The 17,755-nt window shown below is 39.3% G+C and overlaps 1 protein-coding gene across 4 annotated transcripts in view; it reads right to left on the bottom strand.

Annotated features, from left to right (window-relative positions):
• LOC138196436 (ryanodine receptor 1-like) overlaps positions 1 to 17,755 on the bottom strand; it is a 47,758-nt gene that overhangs the window by 6,528 nt on the left and 23,475 nt on the right. Inside the window, exons 66-92 of one of the 4 annotated variants that reach the window (XM_069146465.1) lie at positions 17,544 to 17,655; positions 17,374 to 17,455; positions 17,150 to 17,280; positions 16,741 to 17,061; positions 16,405 to 16,645; positions 16,205 to 16,292; positions 16,022 to 16,114; positions 15,499 to 15,513; positions 12,767 to 12,937; positions 12,590 to 12,649; positions 12,338 to 12,472; positions 12,071 to 12,183; positions 11,853 to 11,949; positions 11,669 to 11,778; positions 11,513 to 11,564; positions 11,339 to 11,413; positions 8,813 to 8,912; positions 8,636 to 8,715; positions 8,459 to 8,535; positions 8,273 to 8,346; positions 7,477 to 7,494; positions 6,044 to 6,124; positions 5,839 to 5,927; positions 5,005 to 5,133; positions 4,820 to 4,924; positions 1,583 to 1,664; positions 167 to 1,488 (exon numbers count right to left, since the gene is read on the bottom strand). In XM_069146465.1, coding sequence (XP_069002566.1) covers positions 167 to 1,488; positions 1,583 to 1,664; positions 4,820 to 4,924; positions 5,005 to 5,133; positions 5,839 to 5,927; positions 6,044 to 6,124; positions 7,477 to 7,494; positions 8,273 to 8,346; positions 8,459 to 8,535; positions 8,636 to 8,715; positions 8,813 to 8,912; positions 11,339 to 11,413; positions 11,513 to 11,564; positions 11,669 to 11,778; positions 11,853 to 11,949; positions 12,071 to 12,183; positions 12,338 to 12,472; positions 12,590 to 12,649; positions 12,767 to 12,937; positions 15,499 to 15,513; positions 16,022 to 16,114; positions 16,205 to 16,292; positions 16,405 to 16,645; positions 16,741 to 17,061; positions 17,150 to 17,280; positions 17,374 to 17,455; positions 17,544 to 17,655 — 4,053 coding nt within the window. The remainder of the gene's footprint in view (positions 1 to 166; positions 1,489 to 1,582; positions 1,665 to 4,819; positions 4,925 to 5,004; positions 5,134 to 5,838; positions 5,928 to 6,043; positions 6,125 to 7,476; positions 7,495 to 8,272; positions 8,347 to 8,458; positions 8,536 to 8,635; positions 8,716 to 8,812; positions 8,913 to 11,338; positions 11,414 to 11,512; positions 11,565 to 11,668; positions 11,779 to 11,852; positions 11,950 to 12,070; positions 12,184 to 12,337; positions 12,473 to 12,589; positions 12,650 to 12,766; positions 12,938 to 15,498; positions 15,514 to 16,021; positions 16,115 to 16,204; positions 16,293 to 16,404; positions 16,646 to 16,740; positions 17,062 to 17,149; positions 17,281 to 17,373; positions 17,456 to 17,543; positions 17,656 to 17,755) is intronic. The other 3 variants (XM_069146467.1, XM_069146466.1, XM_069146468.1) reach the window with 3 other exon arrangements.

The following is a 17,755-nucleotide window of genomic DNA, read 5'->3' as shown; positions in this document are numbered from 1 at the left end:
AGTGTACAAAACATTTTGGCTTTCTTTGTTGATATATTTTGGAGATGTTTGTCATTAAAAAGAACTGGATAACTAAATATAAGAAAGTCGACCAATAACACCCAGTGAATTAGCTGACACTTCCATTTTTACTCGCATAAAACAAAAACAAAAACAAAAAACTCACTATTTTCCTCTTTGTTATAGGAGTTCCTTCAGGAGTTGGAGGTTCAACAGTTGCCTCGACACCCATGTCTCCAAGTCCTCCTGGAGCATCAATACCTGGTATCCTCCCACCTTCTTTTTCCTGGGAATCCTCCTCATCCTCTTCTCCACTGCCAGTCTCACCAGTGTCCATTACCCCTCCAGTATCTTGTTCCTCCCCTGCCCTTGGCTCCCCTGGGCCATCTCCATGCACATCGTCCTGCGTGGGATCCGGCATGCTCGCTAGAATCTCAGTCACTGTGATGTTTTTAGCTCCCTCCACTAAGCCGCCTCCAAACAGTGCTTGCCAGATGATCATAAAGAAGCCTTTGCACACATTGTAAATGAAGTGCAGTATGCTCATTAGGATGGTCCAGAAAAAAGTTGACAAAGCCACAATAATCTCCTTGAGGGTCATCTTCCTCAATCTGCGATACTGCCTGCGAAGGTTGCGGAAGGTGAAAATGCTAAAGAAGCTAAACATGCTGTTTATAAAGTCTGCAAAGGCGGAGGTTGATTCAGGCTGCCCTTCCTCTCCATTGTTGTCCTCATCTCCTCCTCCATTTGCTCCCCCACCTGTTCCTGCCTCGCCTCCACCTTCATCTCCTTCGTCATCGTCCTCCCCCTTTTCCTCTTCCTCCTGCTCTGAAATTTGTGCGGCTATATTCATCTCAAAGATGGTGTCCTCACAGAAGTTGACAAACATCTCCATCTTCTCTGACTCACCACCCTCATTGACGACATCAAAGATAAACTGACGTTTGGACTCTCTCACTTGTGGCATCTCCCACTGTCTGCGGTTCACTTCAGTGATTTCAAAGTAGATGCGCTCAATCTTTCTGCTGGCTCCCATGATTTCGATACGGCCCAGGAATGGGCGGAAGTAGTTGAGCACACTATCTGCTTGCTCCAGGAAGTTTTTCAGCCTGGTGTCATGAGGGACGTGCTCAGACAGGTTGGTGAGCAGCACTGCGATGTTGAAGCCAATGTCTTTGGCAGGTTCCTGGAAACGACTGGCAAACTCCTCATAGTTGATCATGTCATTCTCATCTGCTTCCGAGCAGGATAAAAGAAACTGGATCTCAGAGGGGGAGTACTGTTTCTGACTGTCCATGGCCTTTTGGAAGTCCTTCTTGGAGATTAATCCTCGAGGATCCGTGACATAATCACGGAAAGCATCTGAAGCCACTATGTCTTTCAGTTTGAGGAACATGTCAAAGAACTTGAGTATCATCTCCACGTTGCTCGAGGACTCTACCAACATGTCTACCATCTGGCGGGCAATGGTGCCATTTACCACGTTTCCTGAATAATTACAAAGTAAAATTCAAACAAATGTTTGAAAAGGATAAACAAAAAAAATGATGGAAAACTTAACAGAAAAAAAAAGTTATTTTACCCTCTAATAGTGAGAGCAACATGACGACCATGTCTTTCTGTAGGTCGAGAAGCTCCTTCAGCAGACCAATCTGGCTAGAGTCCTGTGCCCATAGAAAAATGCAGAAGAACTTACAGGAATGATGACAACGGATTTGCTATCATTTTAAAACATTCGAGTTTCACGTAGATTTAGGTGAAAAACACAAGTGAAAAGTGTCAAGAGTTATTACACAACATTGTTTGAACATAGAGGAACCCAAATACTTGTTATGATATGAAGTGTACATTCAAAATACTGTGTGTTGCAGACATTCACATTCACAACAAAGAGGGTGCTGTAAAAAGACATTATCTAACCAAACCCTCATGCCGAGAGATTTTATTAAAACATGGCAATGGTTTAGGAAAACATGAATGTCAAAATGTAAACTTATGTAAACTTAAATCTCTTCCAGCTTTACGTCAGTTCTGGTTTCAAAATATTTGTAAATTATGTTCAGATTCATGACTGTTATTATATTTTTTAGGCTATATCAAACATAACACTAACTAAATGTCAGTGATTCTAGTGAATGGTGGAATATTGATTAAATCTTAGTTACAGAAAGGATTAGAATTAATAGCCGAAGCTATATACAGTATACTGTATTATGAAGTATATATACTATATATATACTGTATATGTTATTAATGTTATATTTGTATTAATTCAAAGCAACACAGAAGCCACAAAGCAACACACCACAAATGAATGAATGATGGCAACAAAATTATAATCTCTGTTAAATGTGTGCACACAAAGTGGATGTCACATTAAAATGTGTTTTTCCAACACCAAATAATTTCAGATTTAAGTATATACTCCAACAGTGGAGGTTAAAAGTCAAGTGTCTCTCTCTCTCAGGAAGTTTTGTAACCACCTGCTTTTTTGTTCTTTATTGACTGATTAAGCAAACTGCATGTTTGTTCATGATTATAATACTGTTTATCACACCTGGTGCTGCCGGTAATTGCTTAACAATCCCTTTTTAAGAGAGAGAATATTGCTAATGTGGTACAATATGCATAAGCTGGTTTGGGGAAATGTTTAGGCCTCAGTAAGTAATTGGTTAGTCCATCGAAAAAATATAAAAGAACTAGTTTCAGATAGAAAAAAAGGTCATATGTGCGGGTTAATGAACTGTATGCCATATAAAAGTTTTAGATTATATCTAAAAATAAAAAATGTTCCGTTATTGCATTGTGCAAGCATGATGCAAATTCAATCTTCTTAGGGCCTAATAAAAATATCTATGTAGCTACTTTAAAATAAAACAAGCCTGCTTTAAAACAGGGGTGCTCATAAATATCACATATTTTTGTACAAGTTGATCAAATAACTTGAAATAGCTTTGTGGTGTTTGACATGAAAGGGGATGTAGTTGTAGTGAAATCACAATGACTCGGCAAGGTGCTAAAGTATATTTACCTTTTAAAACTTTTATCTTGCACCCAGTTTTGTTTGGAGAGAATTGAGCTCAGCATTAGAGATTACTGGCACTCACTGAGGAAGCTTTATAATTCCATACAATAAAAACCCCTTATTAAAACATTTCAAATCAGGTATTCTTATTTTGTCTTTCAAAGCAGGTGGGTATAAAACAGCCTCATAAGAGGAACCAACATTGAATTAAATTGAAAACGAATAAACACAATATCACAACAATAAATAAATGAAATGGATACATACTTTACCCTGCATTGACCATGTGGAAGACAGTTTAGATAATGAATAAATTATTCAGTGGTTAAACAATTAAAACATGATTACATTTTCAAATAATCTTGTGTATGACATATTTTATTGCATTTGACAGTAAAACGATGTTTTGATTTCCTATAAACTCTAAATAATACATCACATCTTATACATACTACGCAACAATTGGACTTTCCTTTTTGGAATTAGGCATATAAAGTATCCCATTAGCTGCTGCACCATAGTTAAATGATGCACATGATGACAATTGTAACAGAGCAGCTGAAACTTGTGGTAATATCAGGTTTAAGAAGGACAACGTACATGTAAATTTGGGGTTAGGTGTATTGTAGAGCTGGGAATTTATGGATGAAGTATGGCTCGTCTCTTAACATGAACATATGATTAAATGGGTTATGCATGCAAACACTGTGCTAATAATAAAGGCATGTTATTAGCCTCAGTCATCCACAGAGGATGATTGCACTGTATTGAGTGGAAAAGTCACGTGATTTCCCTCCAAGTATTTTGACCTTTCATTTGTAGCACGAGTAGCACAAGTTGCACCACATAGTGTGAAACCAATGTTATTACACAATAACTTTTGCTTAAATAGTAATATGTATTACATTAAATGTGTACTTAAGCTCATTTTTACAGGAGACAATTTGACTTGTCATAGTAGGATAAAGCACTGGTATTACTCATAACAGTAACAATGAATATTTTCTGTTCGAGTGTCCAAGTGAGCCATGACAGTGACAGTGAGCACAATACCAGGACCCTGAAACTGAGGCAGCTAAATGGTATTCAGCCGTCATTAATTTAATCTTTTACATCTATTCCTACTGTGACATGTCAAAATGTCCAATGTGAAGAATGACTTTGAAACCAGCTCGTGCTGGGGGTTACAAATAAATGATGGAAATACTTATAGAATTAAGAAATCCAAAGTGACTTTGCTCTCTGAACGTAATATTCAGGCATATTGTTGGCAGTTTCTAGCCACATGTTTGCAAGCACGTTTACTATGAAGCATATGACAACATAGTGTTTTCATGCACATATAAGGAGCCGCTGTACAGTATGGTATGTAACCAAAGGATAACGTCACCGAACATTTGCAGACGGGCATTCCTGAGAGCTTAGTAATGATGGGGTGCTGATGTAAACTCACGCTCACATAATCTACACTTAGTCCCATGTTCAGTCTCATTTTTCAAAATTACAGTCATAATCACGACCAAACAAAACACAACATGAGAACCAATGTACAATTGGGGAATCATTTGGCCCAAAAGAGCATCACGACTTATATCATGGTCTCTGAAATAAAATGTGTCATGAGGTCAGATCTATTTAGGCAATATTAACAATTAAAGTGTAGATTTGAGGTCTGAGGAGTTCAATCTGTAATGTTTCCGAACTGAGGCAACACTGACTTTGGGTTAACATGTTTACAGCAAATAAATGTTTTTTATTTGCATTTGATTCATAAATTGAATCATCTGTGCATACCTGCGCCAGCTTCATCATCATGTGGGCAAAGACATGAAGAAACCCGACAATAGCATCCCACAGCCTGCTGTGGGCCAGGGACTGTTGGTTGCCAGTGCATGGACCCTGAAGGCAGAGACTGTGTGTTACACACAAAATAAACAAACAAGCAGATAGCATAAATGCCTGATTTGTTTGAATTTTACCTGAATGTATTCAGTTAGGCTGTTGAAAATCTGTTTTGCCACTGTCATGGCTTTGGAGAAATTCTTTTTCCCTGGTTCATCGATGACGTCCTTGCCGGAGTAATACCAGTAGAAATCACTGATAGACTCCTTAATTGAAGAAATGAGAGGAGAGGAGAGTATTCCCATACTGTGAAAATACTTTCAGGTTAAATGACATTATTAGCAGCGTAACAATAATCTTCTTAGTAAATTTTAGAATTCTATGTATAAATACCAAAATGCCTGAATTGTCTTTTTATCCAGCCAAACCTCACCAAAAAATGACAACACTGGTCTATTGTTTAAGGGGGTGAGAATGACAAATGTTTACATAGGCAACCTCTAGTGGCCATAGTAATTATGACATGAGTAAAGGAAGAAGTCAAGACAATGGAGTGTAAAGAGTGACAAAATCCACGTAGGGAGGACTTTCACCCACGAGTCCTGTGCGAAACCAAAAGTCAACGTTTACTTGTTTTAACTTGTGTACAAAATTTAACTTATGTAATGTATCTAACTAACTAGTACGCTTGTTGAACGGTCATATATCAATACTCAAATTAGTTATTTTATTGTTTAGGGATGAGGACTTATTGGTCCAATGGAGGATGCTGAAAAAGCTCGTATCAATTTGAGAGTTCTTGGAAATAAACAAGTTTCATTGTTTTGGTATGAGAACATGTTGGATTATCTAAACTACAATGTATATATCCCACACATGTATTTCTTTAGCATTATAATCTCCAACCAAATCTTTATTTTCAGGCTTTATTAAGTGCTTAATCTGTAGGCTGAATTACTGTCAAACTGCACCTGGAGTCGGAGGAGGTAATCTACAGTACAGATGATGATGTTGATGGTCGTTGTGCTTCCTGTCTGCGTCCGCAAGTAGTTCTGAAAATCTGCAGCAAAATAGAGATCATTTAAAAAAAAAAAACAGTAGTTTACGATGTTTGAATTTCATAAAGTTACCACCAGTTTGATTTCAATGTTATTAGAATTTTGAAGTTATTCCCACCATTATTGTGACCTTCACAAAGCAGCTGCAGGAAACGGAAGAGGTCACAGGTGAACTCATCGTCCGACATCACTTTCTCATCTAAGAAAAAAGTAAATAAATAAAATGAATCAAAGTGATAAATTCAAGCTAAATCAGATTACATACTGGTAAACACTAAAACTGTCCGCCTGAATATAAGCAGATGATGACAATCAGTAAAATTCATTTCTCAGTTTACCGTCATCTCTAAATGGATTTTAGTATCAGAGTGTTGGTAGTTACAGTAAATTAAAGGATGAGTCACACTGAATTGTACAAATAATATTAATAGAAGAAATATAAAGGATTGTGGCCTGACAGTGATCTGGCATATAATCACATGTCACAGAACATACAGGAGCATCACATGCATACACTTATCGTGAAAACAAGTTGCGGTGAAAAACGGACACAGTGACAGACAAACACAATATTAATAAACTGAACATACATACAATTACAGCAATAAAGTTACTACTTTGCAGTATTCAGGGGTGAACTGGAGCTTTACTCCTGGAACATATATCAGTCTGTACATTTTATACATTATTCAAAAACAATATCAAAATAATCAGAAGAAAATAGGAGAAAATCTATAAAACGACTGCAGAATTTTAAAATAGGATTGATACTGTATATTATTAGATAAACAAAATAATTGCTTCACATCCCAGTTCATCACTGGCTGCTATGAATTCACATACAAACACAGAATCATGCAGTGCGTAACAGCTTTGCTTGAATGAATGAGAGTTAAATGTCAGAGAGGTTGGGGCATTGTCCATCAAAAGGCTGAAAGGAATCCAGTGCATGATAGAGTGCATCAGAGAAAGGGACCACACTTACTTCAGTCTTCTGACAATTACATGCTGAGGTGAGTTGAGCGAATGACTTGTACATGGATGAGGTCTGTAGCTGTTTCATCCCGAGTTCAAGAGTTTGTATACTCAATTTAATGGGAATATTCTGTTGAATTTGTATATTTTTGTGCTAAAGTAACATTCTGTTTGATTTGTATGTGTCAAGTCTTTGAGAATGTGATGTACTTTGTTTTTGGCCACATTTCAAGATAAAAAGATCCTCTCCATAAATTATATGTGTGAAAAATGTGCAACAAGTTATTATAGGGTTAGAAATGAGGAGCTCTGTCACTATTCAAAACAAATATGGTCTCTGAAAGTTTCATTCTTAGGTTTAAGAGGAAAGACCAGATTCCATTCATTGCTTTCTGAAATGAACAAGACATGTGAGGAGGACATGAGCTATGAACATGACAGATGGACAGAGGGATCCAATCCTCTCTTGGTAGAATTTCTGTGTTAGAAAAAGAAGTGATGGAGCGAGAGGGACAGGGAAGAGAAGGAAAGGAGAAAGAGAGCAGAGAGAGGCCGATGGACAGAAACATGATTTACCCCGATCTAGGTTCAACTCTGAGGACCATGAAAGGAGGGACAGGGGAGAGGTGGCAGTGATCGTGGGGAAGGGAGAGAGGATCAGTGTGTTGACAACAGTAGAGGACTAAGAGATGAGGAGGTGGAGATTAACAACATTCCATGGCAAATTCATTCAGGTAGAACTTCAAATTAACCTCCAGAATTAGATGACAAAGTAGGTGAAGTCCAATAGGCATGTCAGACTACGAGACATACAGAGGGAAAAACTTGAACTAATTTAAGTTAAATCACAAATCCTTAAATAAAACTATTTAATAGTTATCAAAGTGTTAATAATACTTCATGTTAGGAAACTAATCATTCAATTCAATTAAAATTTGTACAATAATGTCAGAGATGGAAAACATTAAGAGGAAGGGGAAGAAATAAATGCTCAAAATGTCTTAAATGTGTTTACTAATTCAGGTGGTACAATGAATAATGGTGTCATCTCTTTGGTACTCACTTATTCTTTAGTTGACTCGTTTCTGCAAATTAGTCAACTTTGTTTTTGTGGCATTCCATGAACAGCAAACAATCTATAATGTATGCATGGGATTTCTCATTCAGATAAAATGTGTCTTCACTTGTATCCCATCACTGATGACCGTATAAATTGTTGTGTTATGAGATGGTTGAGGGAAGTGTATTTAACCTTCAAATGATGCAGATAATCAATTGCTTGATTATTATAAACAATGGAAGCAGGGGGATATTCTGCCCTCTGTATCTTAGGTGTGAAAATGTAATGCAAAAGAAAAGAATATGAACTTACTGGTGCCTTCCTCGGAAACCATGCCCAGCCCCTCGGCCTTGTTCTGCCTCTCAAAGGCATTTAGATCCAGGACACTGCACAGAGCATAAATCTGTTTTTACCTGTTCAGTCCCTACTCTTCAAATATACACACTGAAGTTACTTAACGATTAAAAAATAAATTATGTTCAGTGATTGAACACTGACCTGCAGGTCTGCATCAGTGCCTGGATGCTCAGAAAGAAGCCAACATCCTTCTTGTCCTTCAAGTACTCCAACATTTTCTGACCAAAAAGAGGTGGAAATCCATAAAAAGCGCTCCTTTAAAAATAACTTCAAATTCAAAATTACATGACGCAAAAGGTTTGTTTCCAGAACACTAACCCGCTGAACCTCACTGTTCCCGCCATTCAGGATAGAAATACCCAGCTTGAGGGTTGTGGACACCATTGGGCCGGTCTCGCCTAAAGGAAACAGGAAGCCAGAAAGAGTTAACTGAATCACTGAGCAGGAAGGTTGACAGGCAAAAACATGTTGACCAAAGAGCAGAATCAAACCTACCTTTGCAGGCGCTGATCATTTGCAGGACCATTTCAGCAGCACCGCGATTATGCAGTCTAGACTGCTGGTACAGGAGCCTTTGTTTCTCCATTTCTTTCTCCTGTGGTAGACCCAGACATTATGAGTATTTGGTAACGTTATATTTCACACAGAGAATTTAAATAGATAGAGTGGACCCTATCAATTCAGGTATTTCATGAAAACATTGAGTCTTGAATACAAAAAATTGTCCATTCAAAAAGTCCATTCTATCAATTTATATTCCATATTTCAATTCACATTTGCTCAGCTTTCACACAAGTCCCTAATTTTTCAACTCATCACAAATCAATTTCACATTTTTTGCTCAAATTGTCCATAACTGTAGTATTATGTATATAAACATAAAGTGATTAAAGATAGGGTATACAAAAAATGCTAAGTTCTGATATTTACTGATCAATAAAACTAATGGTAGTTTGTGCATTTGCCTGTTTAATATCAAAATAGTCTGAATTGCATTGCTCATTTCCTTTTCTCTTTTATCTACAGTAATATTGTCTTTTTACAAACATTTGGTTGTCTCTGTCTATTCAAAGTCTGACTCTCGCACACATTCTGTCACCTCACTTTATTAGTCATGGGGTTGTTACACTACTTCCTCACGTTTGCCGGCTGGAGCAAGCGTTAGACTACAGGAAACAGCCCCATCGGCGTAGCATTTTTAGCCAGACAGCTCACCAAAGTGTCTTTGTTGCAGCAGCCGTGCAAAGAAGATATTTTGGACAAAAGCTGCATTCCCTCTGTATCGGAGATATTGCTTTGACATTTCATAGAGGTCTGTCTTTGATTTAAGACATGGTTTGAAATATTCATGCCAAATGAAACAACATTTGCTTTGCTTCGGCTCTAAATGGCCTCGACAGTTCTTTATTTACAGTACTGAGCCAACTGGGAACGAAATGCCATTTATAAAAAGGAATAGCGATCAAATGAATATCTCTGAATTTAGAGGACATTCCTCTGTTCAGCCATGCCACAAATCAACTTGTAGCATCCCATATAATTACCCTAAAAAACACCACCACCACCCCCTTCCCTCCCTCCCTCACACCATCCCTCCCAACCCTTCCCCCACCCAACCATCCTCCCGCCCACCCATATATGCCTGGCCGTGCTCTACCCTCTATGTGTCGTGCTGTTGGACCTCAAACTTTCACTGCGGTCACTGACTTTCTAATGAAACCTGACTATGAATTATGCACTATGTGATGTGTGTGAACTGACTTTTAAAACTGTGGCTATGTGTATGAATATGTAGCTTTTAACAGTTGTTCTACACTGGCTGTCTCTGTAGTCTGTCAGTATGCTATGTGAGTGGGGTGAGGGGAACATTGATCAGTAGCATTCAGTTAATAAAGACTGGTGCTATGAGGGTGAGAGGGATTACATGGAGTGATGGGGACAGAGACAGAAAGGAAGACAAAAAAGACAGCTATATAAACTGGGAGGAATGACATCACTCGACAGTGAGTGTGTTAAATCACAACAGATTGGAACCTGAATGGCCTTTAATAACAAATCCAGGGTTTTTGTAAAATTTTATAGCATGTCTTACTCCCCAGTTTGATATGAGCCCTGACACATGTTTTGAAGGCATTTTTGAATTTTTAAATATTTTTTAGTAGTTTGAAGCAATGATACATGTTGACAAAGCACAGAAATTGCTAATGGTCAAACAAACGAAACTCACTGGAAGTTATTTAATGGTTCAGATCCTTCTAACAGTAAAGTCAGCACTATGTGTATCAACGAGTGCAGGGTTGGACACTCATAAAGTGGACGTAAGGAATGTTGTAAAGGTTCTGCATAAAGGCAGCTGGTGTTGCCCATCAAAGTAAACCAAAAAGTATAAAAAGCCCTGCTCTGATTCTATCAGCTGTTTGAAGTAAAATTAGAGGAATGGTGTCACAGGAAAACCTTTGAGATACATTTTTATTACAGATTCCTTGATTTTCACAAGATCATTTATAGTTTCATCAAGCTGAGCATATGACTGATTGTAAAAAGCTGTGTAGATTATCATTCGTGGCATGAGGATTATTATTATTATTGATGATGTTAATTTTACATGAATTTAATCGAGTTAGACCCAATCCAGATTCCAGACACAAAAAAGTGTAAACAAGACAAACAGGTCTCTTGAAACAGTAAATGCTACATTGAAATAATTGCAGTGTTGTTTAAACCTGAATTTCAGTACCTTTTTGTCGTAATCACATAGAGAGAGCACATAGAAATGAATATCTGGATTGGACCCTTGAGTTTCTAACTCAATCGATGAATGAAGCACAGCATACAAACAGAAGAGACGGAGAATAGACGGGACAGGAAGAAGTAATGAGACAAAAACAAAGAGAGAGAAAGAGATGTGGTTGTGAAGTAATGTTCCGATGATGAGGCCACTCAATGCGTTGAGAGCTACCGCTCCAATGTGTTCCTGGTCCCTAGCCCCCGGCCGCCCATTACCAGTTCTGACTGTCGCACCTCAAAGGACATCTCATCCTCAGCATTTTCCACCATTTCCTCTCCCCCTTCTTCTTCCTCACCAATATGGCAGCTCTGAATTTAAGGAGAGCAAAAGAAAAAATACATATGAGTGTTTCTGAGTTATTGATGTGTATCTCAAACCTTAAACCGAAACCCTCCACGATGACTCACCTTTGCCATAATATCTGCATATGCCATATAAAGATGATCTGTATCGAGTTTACTGAAATGTTGAGAAGAGACAACAATTGGTGAACTAGCAATAGCATTTTGCTTTTTTTGCCAGAGGTACAACAGAGTTGCGGTTTCAGGGAGGACCTGTCTAACCTCTTTTCTGTCAGAGCGGTTCGACTGAAATGTAGAATGAGCTGGTGGAGGGGATCTGGCTTCGTTTCCTTCTCCTCCTCTTCATCTCCTTCCTCTTGCTCCATTGCTTTCTGTCATGTACAGCGAGAGGAAAAGTGAGTAATAGCAAAGAAAACAGATGAAAGAGATGTCAGACGACACTCACTGATAAGTCATCGATCATCCTGTCTTCAAATGAATAACCCTCAGTGTGTAGCCAGTTGCGTTTGTATCCCTCGAGGAACATGTTTGAAGCTCTGTGTCTGAAAAGCAAAGAACAAAACAAAACAAAACAGGAAACAAGTTGTATTAGCATTTAGTAGCTGATTTGTGAACACCCCGTACTGTAAGGGTCAGTTCTGAAAAAAGTTGTAGCTTTCTCACCTTGGAATGTTGTACAGTGGTGTCATCCTGAAGCAAGCGACCACAGCCCTGCGTCTCTGCTTAGACAGCAGTTTGTGCCACACCATCTTCTTGGATTTAAATGGATGCTCCGTCTATTAGACGGTTAGGGTTAGGGTTACAATTCAAGTAATATGTGTGCAGGTAGCCCTCGCTCCTACAATAGTGACTTTATTTCTCATACTCTCTGCTGATGACACGATGCACCGACTACAATTAGTTTTGGGAAAGTTTCCCACCACTGCTCACCATTTCAAGGTGGTAGAGGACAGCAGAAACCTCCTGCACTCTCTTGACAACTTTCACTGGAGCATCAGCATCTTCAGCCTTCCCTGCCATCTCCTTGTACAGAGCCATCTGCCAGCGCATGGATGGGTTGTCCACCTTTCGACAGCACAGGGATATAGAGAACTTTTTGAAATGTGTTGTTACTGACTATTTATAATTGCAAATGTGATTCCTGTAAGTAACACAATTGTGCCAACAGTCCAGAGATTATACCTTGCCCTGAAGATGTAGGTTGTTCTGCAGGAACTCCCTTACTTCTTCATCAGTGTCTCTCTGTAAAGTAAAATGTTTTAGTAACCATTGTCCTCCTCCATAATACAGTATTCAACATGTTAGAAGTTGTACTCCTGACTTATATCATAATCAAATTTAAAGTCCTAAAAAAACTACCAAAGAGTATCGAATCTTGGCCAAGTTGATAAGCTCCTGATCAGCAGGAGAGCACATGTTGAGGCCTATGGGGAGCATCTTTTTCAAGGCAGCCACAATAAGTGATGTCTGGACTGAGTAACGATCCCCCCGTTTCTTCTTCTTGGTGCGTTCAGCATCTGAGCCTCCACCCTGTGAAACGGGACAATAAACCAAAAAGCATTCACAGTATCCCATGAGGTACATAACCATGGACAGACGCCCTTCTTAGTAATAATCATTTTCTCTTATTGTGCTAGGAAGGACTTAAGCAAAACAAATCGTTTTTACAAATAGACTACCAAACATAAATAAATCAGGATATGAACATCAATTGAGTTTGTCAACACAGTCAGCGATCATTAAAATTCTTAATGTGATTGCCTTATTACTAACTACTGAACACCATCCTACCTTAGTGACAGTTGAGCACAGTACCGTGCTGCAAGCTGTTTATTTTGCAATAACAGTAGATAAATCCATGTACAAATACCCAGCCAACGTCACTGTGGATCCCGATTAAGCATGTTACTGTCAACAATGTGTAATAAAAAGATGAGAGCCTACATATTGATGTCAATTTGAAGGTATTCCCCAATCATAGAGTTGTTGTTTCTCTGAGCTCAGACTGGTAAGTAGAGGGTACAGTGAAAATGTGAGGGCAAAGTGCGGCTACAGCTGCCTTTGGGAAAGGGAGGCTGAAAGGAATGGGTCTTATAAGAAAATAAATCAGTGCAACTGCATTGACAACATGCAACAGAAAATATGTCATTCAAGTGAGAACCCATTCCGCATTCCATGAACAGGATAACTACCTAAAACAAACTAATTTTTCCTGTAATTATGAATTAAATTTCATAACAATCGCAGCCCTTGGTGAAAGATTAAAATATTAGGTGAAGTTAAAGAACAAAACCCTTGAAATTAGAGTTAGACCTATTAGTAGCCGGCCGTTATAATCACACACCTACAGTAAAACAAACTGTCTATGGGATATGTCCCTGCACTCGCCTCCTGAACTCCCGTTCTGTTTCTGTCAGAGTTCAGTCCTTCTGTTAGCTGCTCTTTCTGGAGTCCTCCAAAATGTGCAAGTGGATGTAAGAGCATACAGAATATGAATGCATTTTTTAATGTGAATGTTTAGTCTATGAAATGCATGCTCTATGAATAGGTCAAAGGGTATTTCTATTAGAGCCAGAGAAGTGGAGATAATAGGATCAGATAGTAAGGGCTACAAAGAGGTAAATCTAACTTGGGGGCTTGACAACTGTATTGAGGAGGGATATTGATACTTCTCATTACCACTCAGATATTACACATATTGCAGTAAAGATGTACTAAAAGCACTTAATATGGCTCATTGGCTTTTAGAAAGTCAGTTATTATGGTGCTGTTTACAATAGCTCAAGTCTTGCAGTTTATGAGTAGGTCAATTAATTGTCTGAATGAGAACAATTTAGACACACACATTAAGGCTAAAATGGAACAACAAACTGAAGAGGCTGGTTAAAGTATTTATAGCATCAATCTTTTCATTATAAGTGGTTTCATTGACAGATATATACAATGAAGTTCTATGTCTCTGGAATTGTCCCAGATGTGTGTATGTTATGGAAGAGTAGTTTAGAGGAGACAAGGTGCAAAGCATTTTGGGGAATATTTAGACAATAAGTGTGAATTAATTTATTGGTTAGGCTCGTGGTAATTTTGAGCACTTCTAAAGCAAGAACCTAACAACTGTATCAGGAAATCTGCTTCAGTGACATTAAGCATCAAGCCATGTGTTAGTGTGAATACTAGGGAGTGTGAAGGACACTAGACCATGATGTTTCATGGCTTTTTAAGGGAGGAGAGAAGAAAGAGCACAGAGAAGACTAACATCATCCCCTAGTGGCAAAAAGCTACATTGCAAAAAAAAACCTACAGGTCAACCGTAGTTCCAAGAAAAGAAACAAAAAGGCATACTAGAAGACTCCAACTCAACTAGGATCAAAAAAAGAGCAAACTCAGTGACAGGATGATGGCACTGTGCTCTCACTGCCACCTCGGGCTTCGTGTAAAGCCCAGTGCCATGAGCCCAACTCTACAGCTGCGTACTTTCATCAAGCGCCTCCAGACTCCCCCCCTCACACACTGGCAGGACTGGGGACGACCCGCAGACAGGGCCTGCCCATTTGTCCAGTGATCCTTTGTGAGAATAATGTGATTATCTTTCCCTAGTGCATATTAATTACAGTTTTTCCTAATGTATAATTTTGCATGAGTGAGTCAGTGTAAGACTGTGGATCAGTGTGCAAGTGCAATACTAACAGTAATGTAATTGGATCCAACATCCATCTGTTGCTCTTTTAAAGAAACTTCTAGCTTAGATGTTTGTACTCTATTAATATAAATAACAACATATTTATAGCGATGACGAATTCTCAGCTGACTTTTATTTCACTTATAATAGACTACAAAGTATGAATGAGTCAGCATATACAGCTGCATGTGCATTGAAGCATTTGTCACTGGCCATGAATTAAATGCCTCATGTCATGTCTCTCAGTGAAATGTACGGATGTTTTGTGTGTCATTCTGTGCGTTATGAGTGTGTATTTGTTTGTGCATATGTGGATCAGATGTGCCAGTGTGCTGGAGAGGTTGATGAAAAGCTCCCCCAAAGTGAGGTGCCATGCGGTCAGCACAGCGGTCGTGCAGAAACAAAGTCTAACCTCTGTGTCCCCGCCCTGGAAACCCAGCCGCAACCCAAAAGAAGAGGACAATGGACAACCAAAGAGAGAATATTGTTAACACAACTGCTATCCTTCTCAAAAATGCGAATTAATATCAAACCTCAAAAAGTTACAGCAGGCTTCACTATGTCTGAGCAAGCCTAATAAACAAGAATATTAAAAAGAAGAACATTGACAAAATCAGACCCAACTAGACGCCTTGGCACCCATCCTGGTAAAAATGGTGCATAAGTATCTTTCTGTCTTAGATTGCTTTACTAAAATATGATCACATATTTTTATTATTTCCTAATACCATTATTCTGAGGATATCTAGAGTTCATTGACACGTATAGTGGCTGGAAATGGTTGCTAATAAAATCAGAAAATCCTACCAAAAAACATGGGCAGAAAGAAAGAAAAACACAGTTGTTAAACAAAAAGCCTGCCACAGAGTTCTATAGGTGCCTGATTTGACGCTACAGCATGACTGTAGCACCTTCTCTGCCTCTTACTGACTCACCTTGCTCATTTTGCTCTTGCTGTCAGCAGTGAGGAATGACATGTTATTGATCTCATTAATCACCACAAAGTTCTGCTCCTCTCGCTTAAAATTCTACAAAAGAGAGACAAACGGGAAACATAAAAGTAAAGAGTGTGACTTGCTACGTATGGGTGCATACAAATGACACATGAATATACTCACGTGAGATTTCGACCAGAAGATAAAGACCTCTCCGACCATTCGGAAGAGCTCTTCAGCATCTGGGTCAGGACATGTCAGCCACCTCGCCCTGCAGCAGAACAAAATAGTTCAGCAAACAATATATGTAAAAATGAGTCAGCACACGGCTGCATTCACATTTCAAAACGTTCAACATGAAGGCATTTGTAGATTTATTGTACCTGTTGTTGTCCACGTAGCGAATAAGCAGAGGGTAGAGGGCATACAAGTCTCTACAAAGAACGGCAAACTCATCACGTATTGTGCCATCTTCCTCATCCCCCTCTGACTTCCCCTCCATCCGCAAATGGTCTTCCTCAGCCACCACCTTTGAGGTGCGTTTCTTCAGCTTCTCCATTGTTGGGATGAAGTGGGACTTGAGCATTTCTGGCTTTGCCCTGCTGACAATGGGCTGTGAAAACACTAGAAGACAACGCATGAGGTGTCATCTCACCTGCAGAAAAACTAACTCGGGTGTACAAGGTGACACATTAATACGGCTTTATGACAGCGCTCACCAGCCAACCTCTTCATCCAGGAGGCCTCATCAATACCCAAGTTGTTGACTACAATTTTCATGATGCTGCCAAGCAGCTGATTGAGGTGTTCTGATGTGACATCAGTGCAGAGTTGGGCCTCCATTTCAGGGAAGTTTTCAAGTCCTCTCTCCCACCAGCGGGGCAGGTAGTTACACAGCATGGGCAAAGTGATTTCAATCACATGAGGCATCTCAGTGTAGCGAGCCCCCGACTCTGCCAAGCCTCCAATCTCCTTTAGAAGAGCATCCAGCTCTGGAATGTCTGGACACAATTCCTGGACCTCGTTGGGAAGGCCCAAGACTTTCACAAGAGAAGTAGTGAAAGAATATTCAGAAACAAGACTTTGCCAGAGAAGAAAACAGATTTGAGGAAAGGTTCTTGCACTCACTGGCTCTCTCCCTGGGGGTCTTTGTGGTGTAGACAGAGAAAGCATTGAATTCATTCAGCTGGGGCTCTAAGTAGGCCACTGGCATAGCTGCTGCAAGGTGAGCCAAACACTCTCCAAGAGCTGGCCTCTGCCTGTTAATGTAAAGGACAAGTGCAACAAAATGCTCTGAAGTGTCAAGTTCTAAATTACTTTATAGCTTTTGATGTCTGCAAATATGGCGTTACCTCTCAACATGTGGATTCTTGACAGTCCCCAGAGAGTAGATGCTACACATGATGCGATAACATGACATTTGCAGATCGTCCACTGTGTGCAAGCAACAGAGACAGATGCAGCCATGTCAGTTTAATTAAGAAATAAACACCATTCATATAAAATATGAGTCAGCACTTACACATGACATCATCTCCAAACTGGTGCTGAGCGATGTGATCAAACAGTGAGGTGAGCACTGGGAGCAGGGCGATGGTTGTGTAGTTAATGTTCTGGGACACGCCTTTGACTTGCTTGAAGGGAGAGAAGCAGCTCATGATTATGGACTTGGATTGGATATTAAATGTCTGAAATTTACTCATTTGCAACAGTGTGTGACAGCAATTATGCGAA

This window comes from Embiotoca jacksoni, unplaced genomic scaffold, assembly GCF_022577435.1.
Source record: "Embiotoca jacksoni isolate LCO1_2020_lvr unplaced genomic scaffold, fEmbJac1.0.p SCAF_13, whole genome shotgun sequence".
Classification (NCBI taxonomy): domain Eukaryota; kingdom Metazoa; phylum Chordata; class Actinopteri; family Embiotocidae; genus Embiotoca; species Embiotoca jacksoni.
Note: the sequence above shows the minus strand (reverse complement) of the source record. Positions and strands in the feature narration are given on the sequence as shown.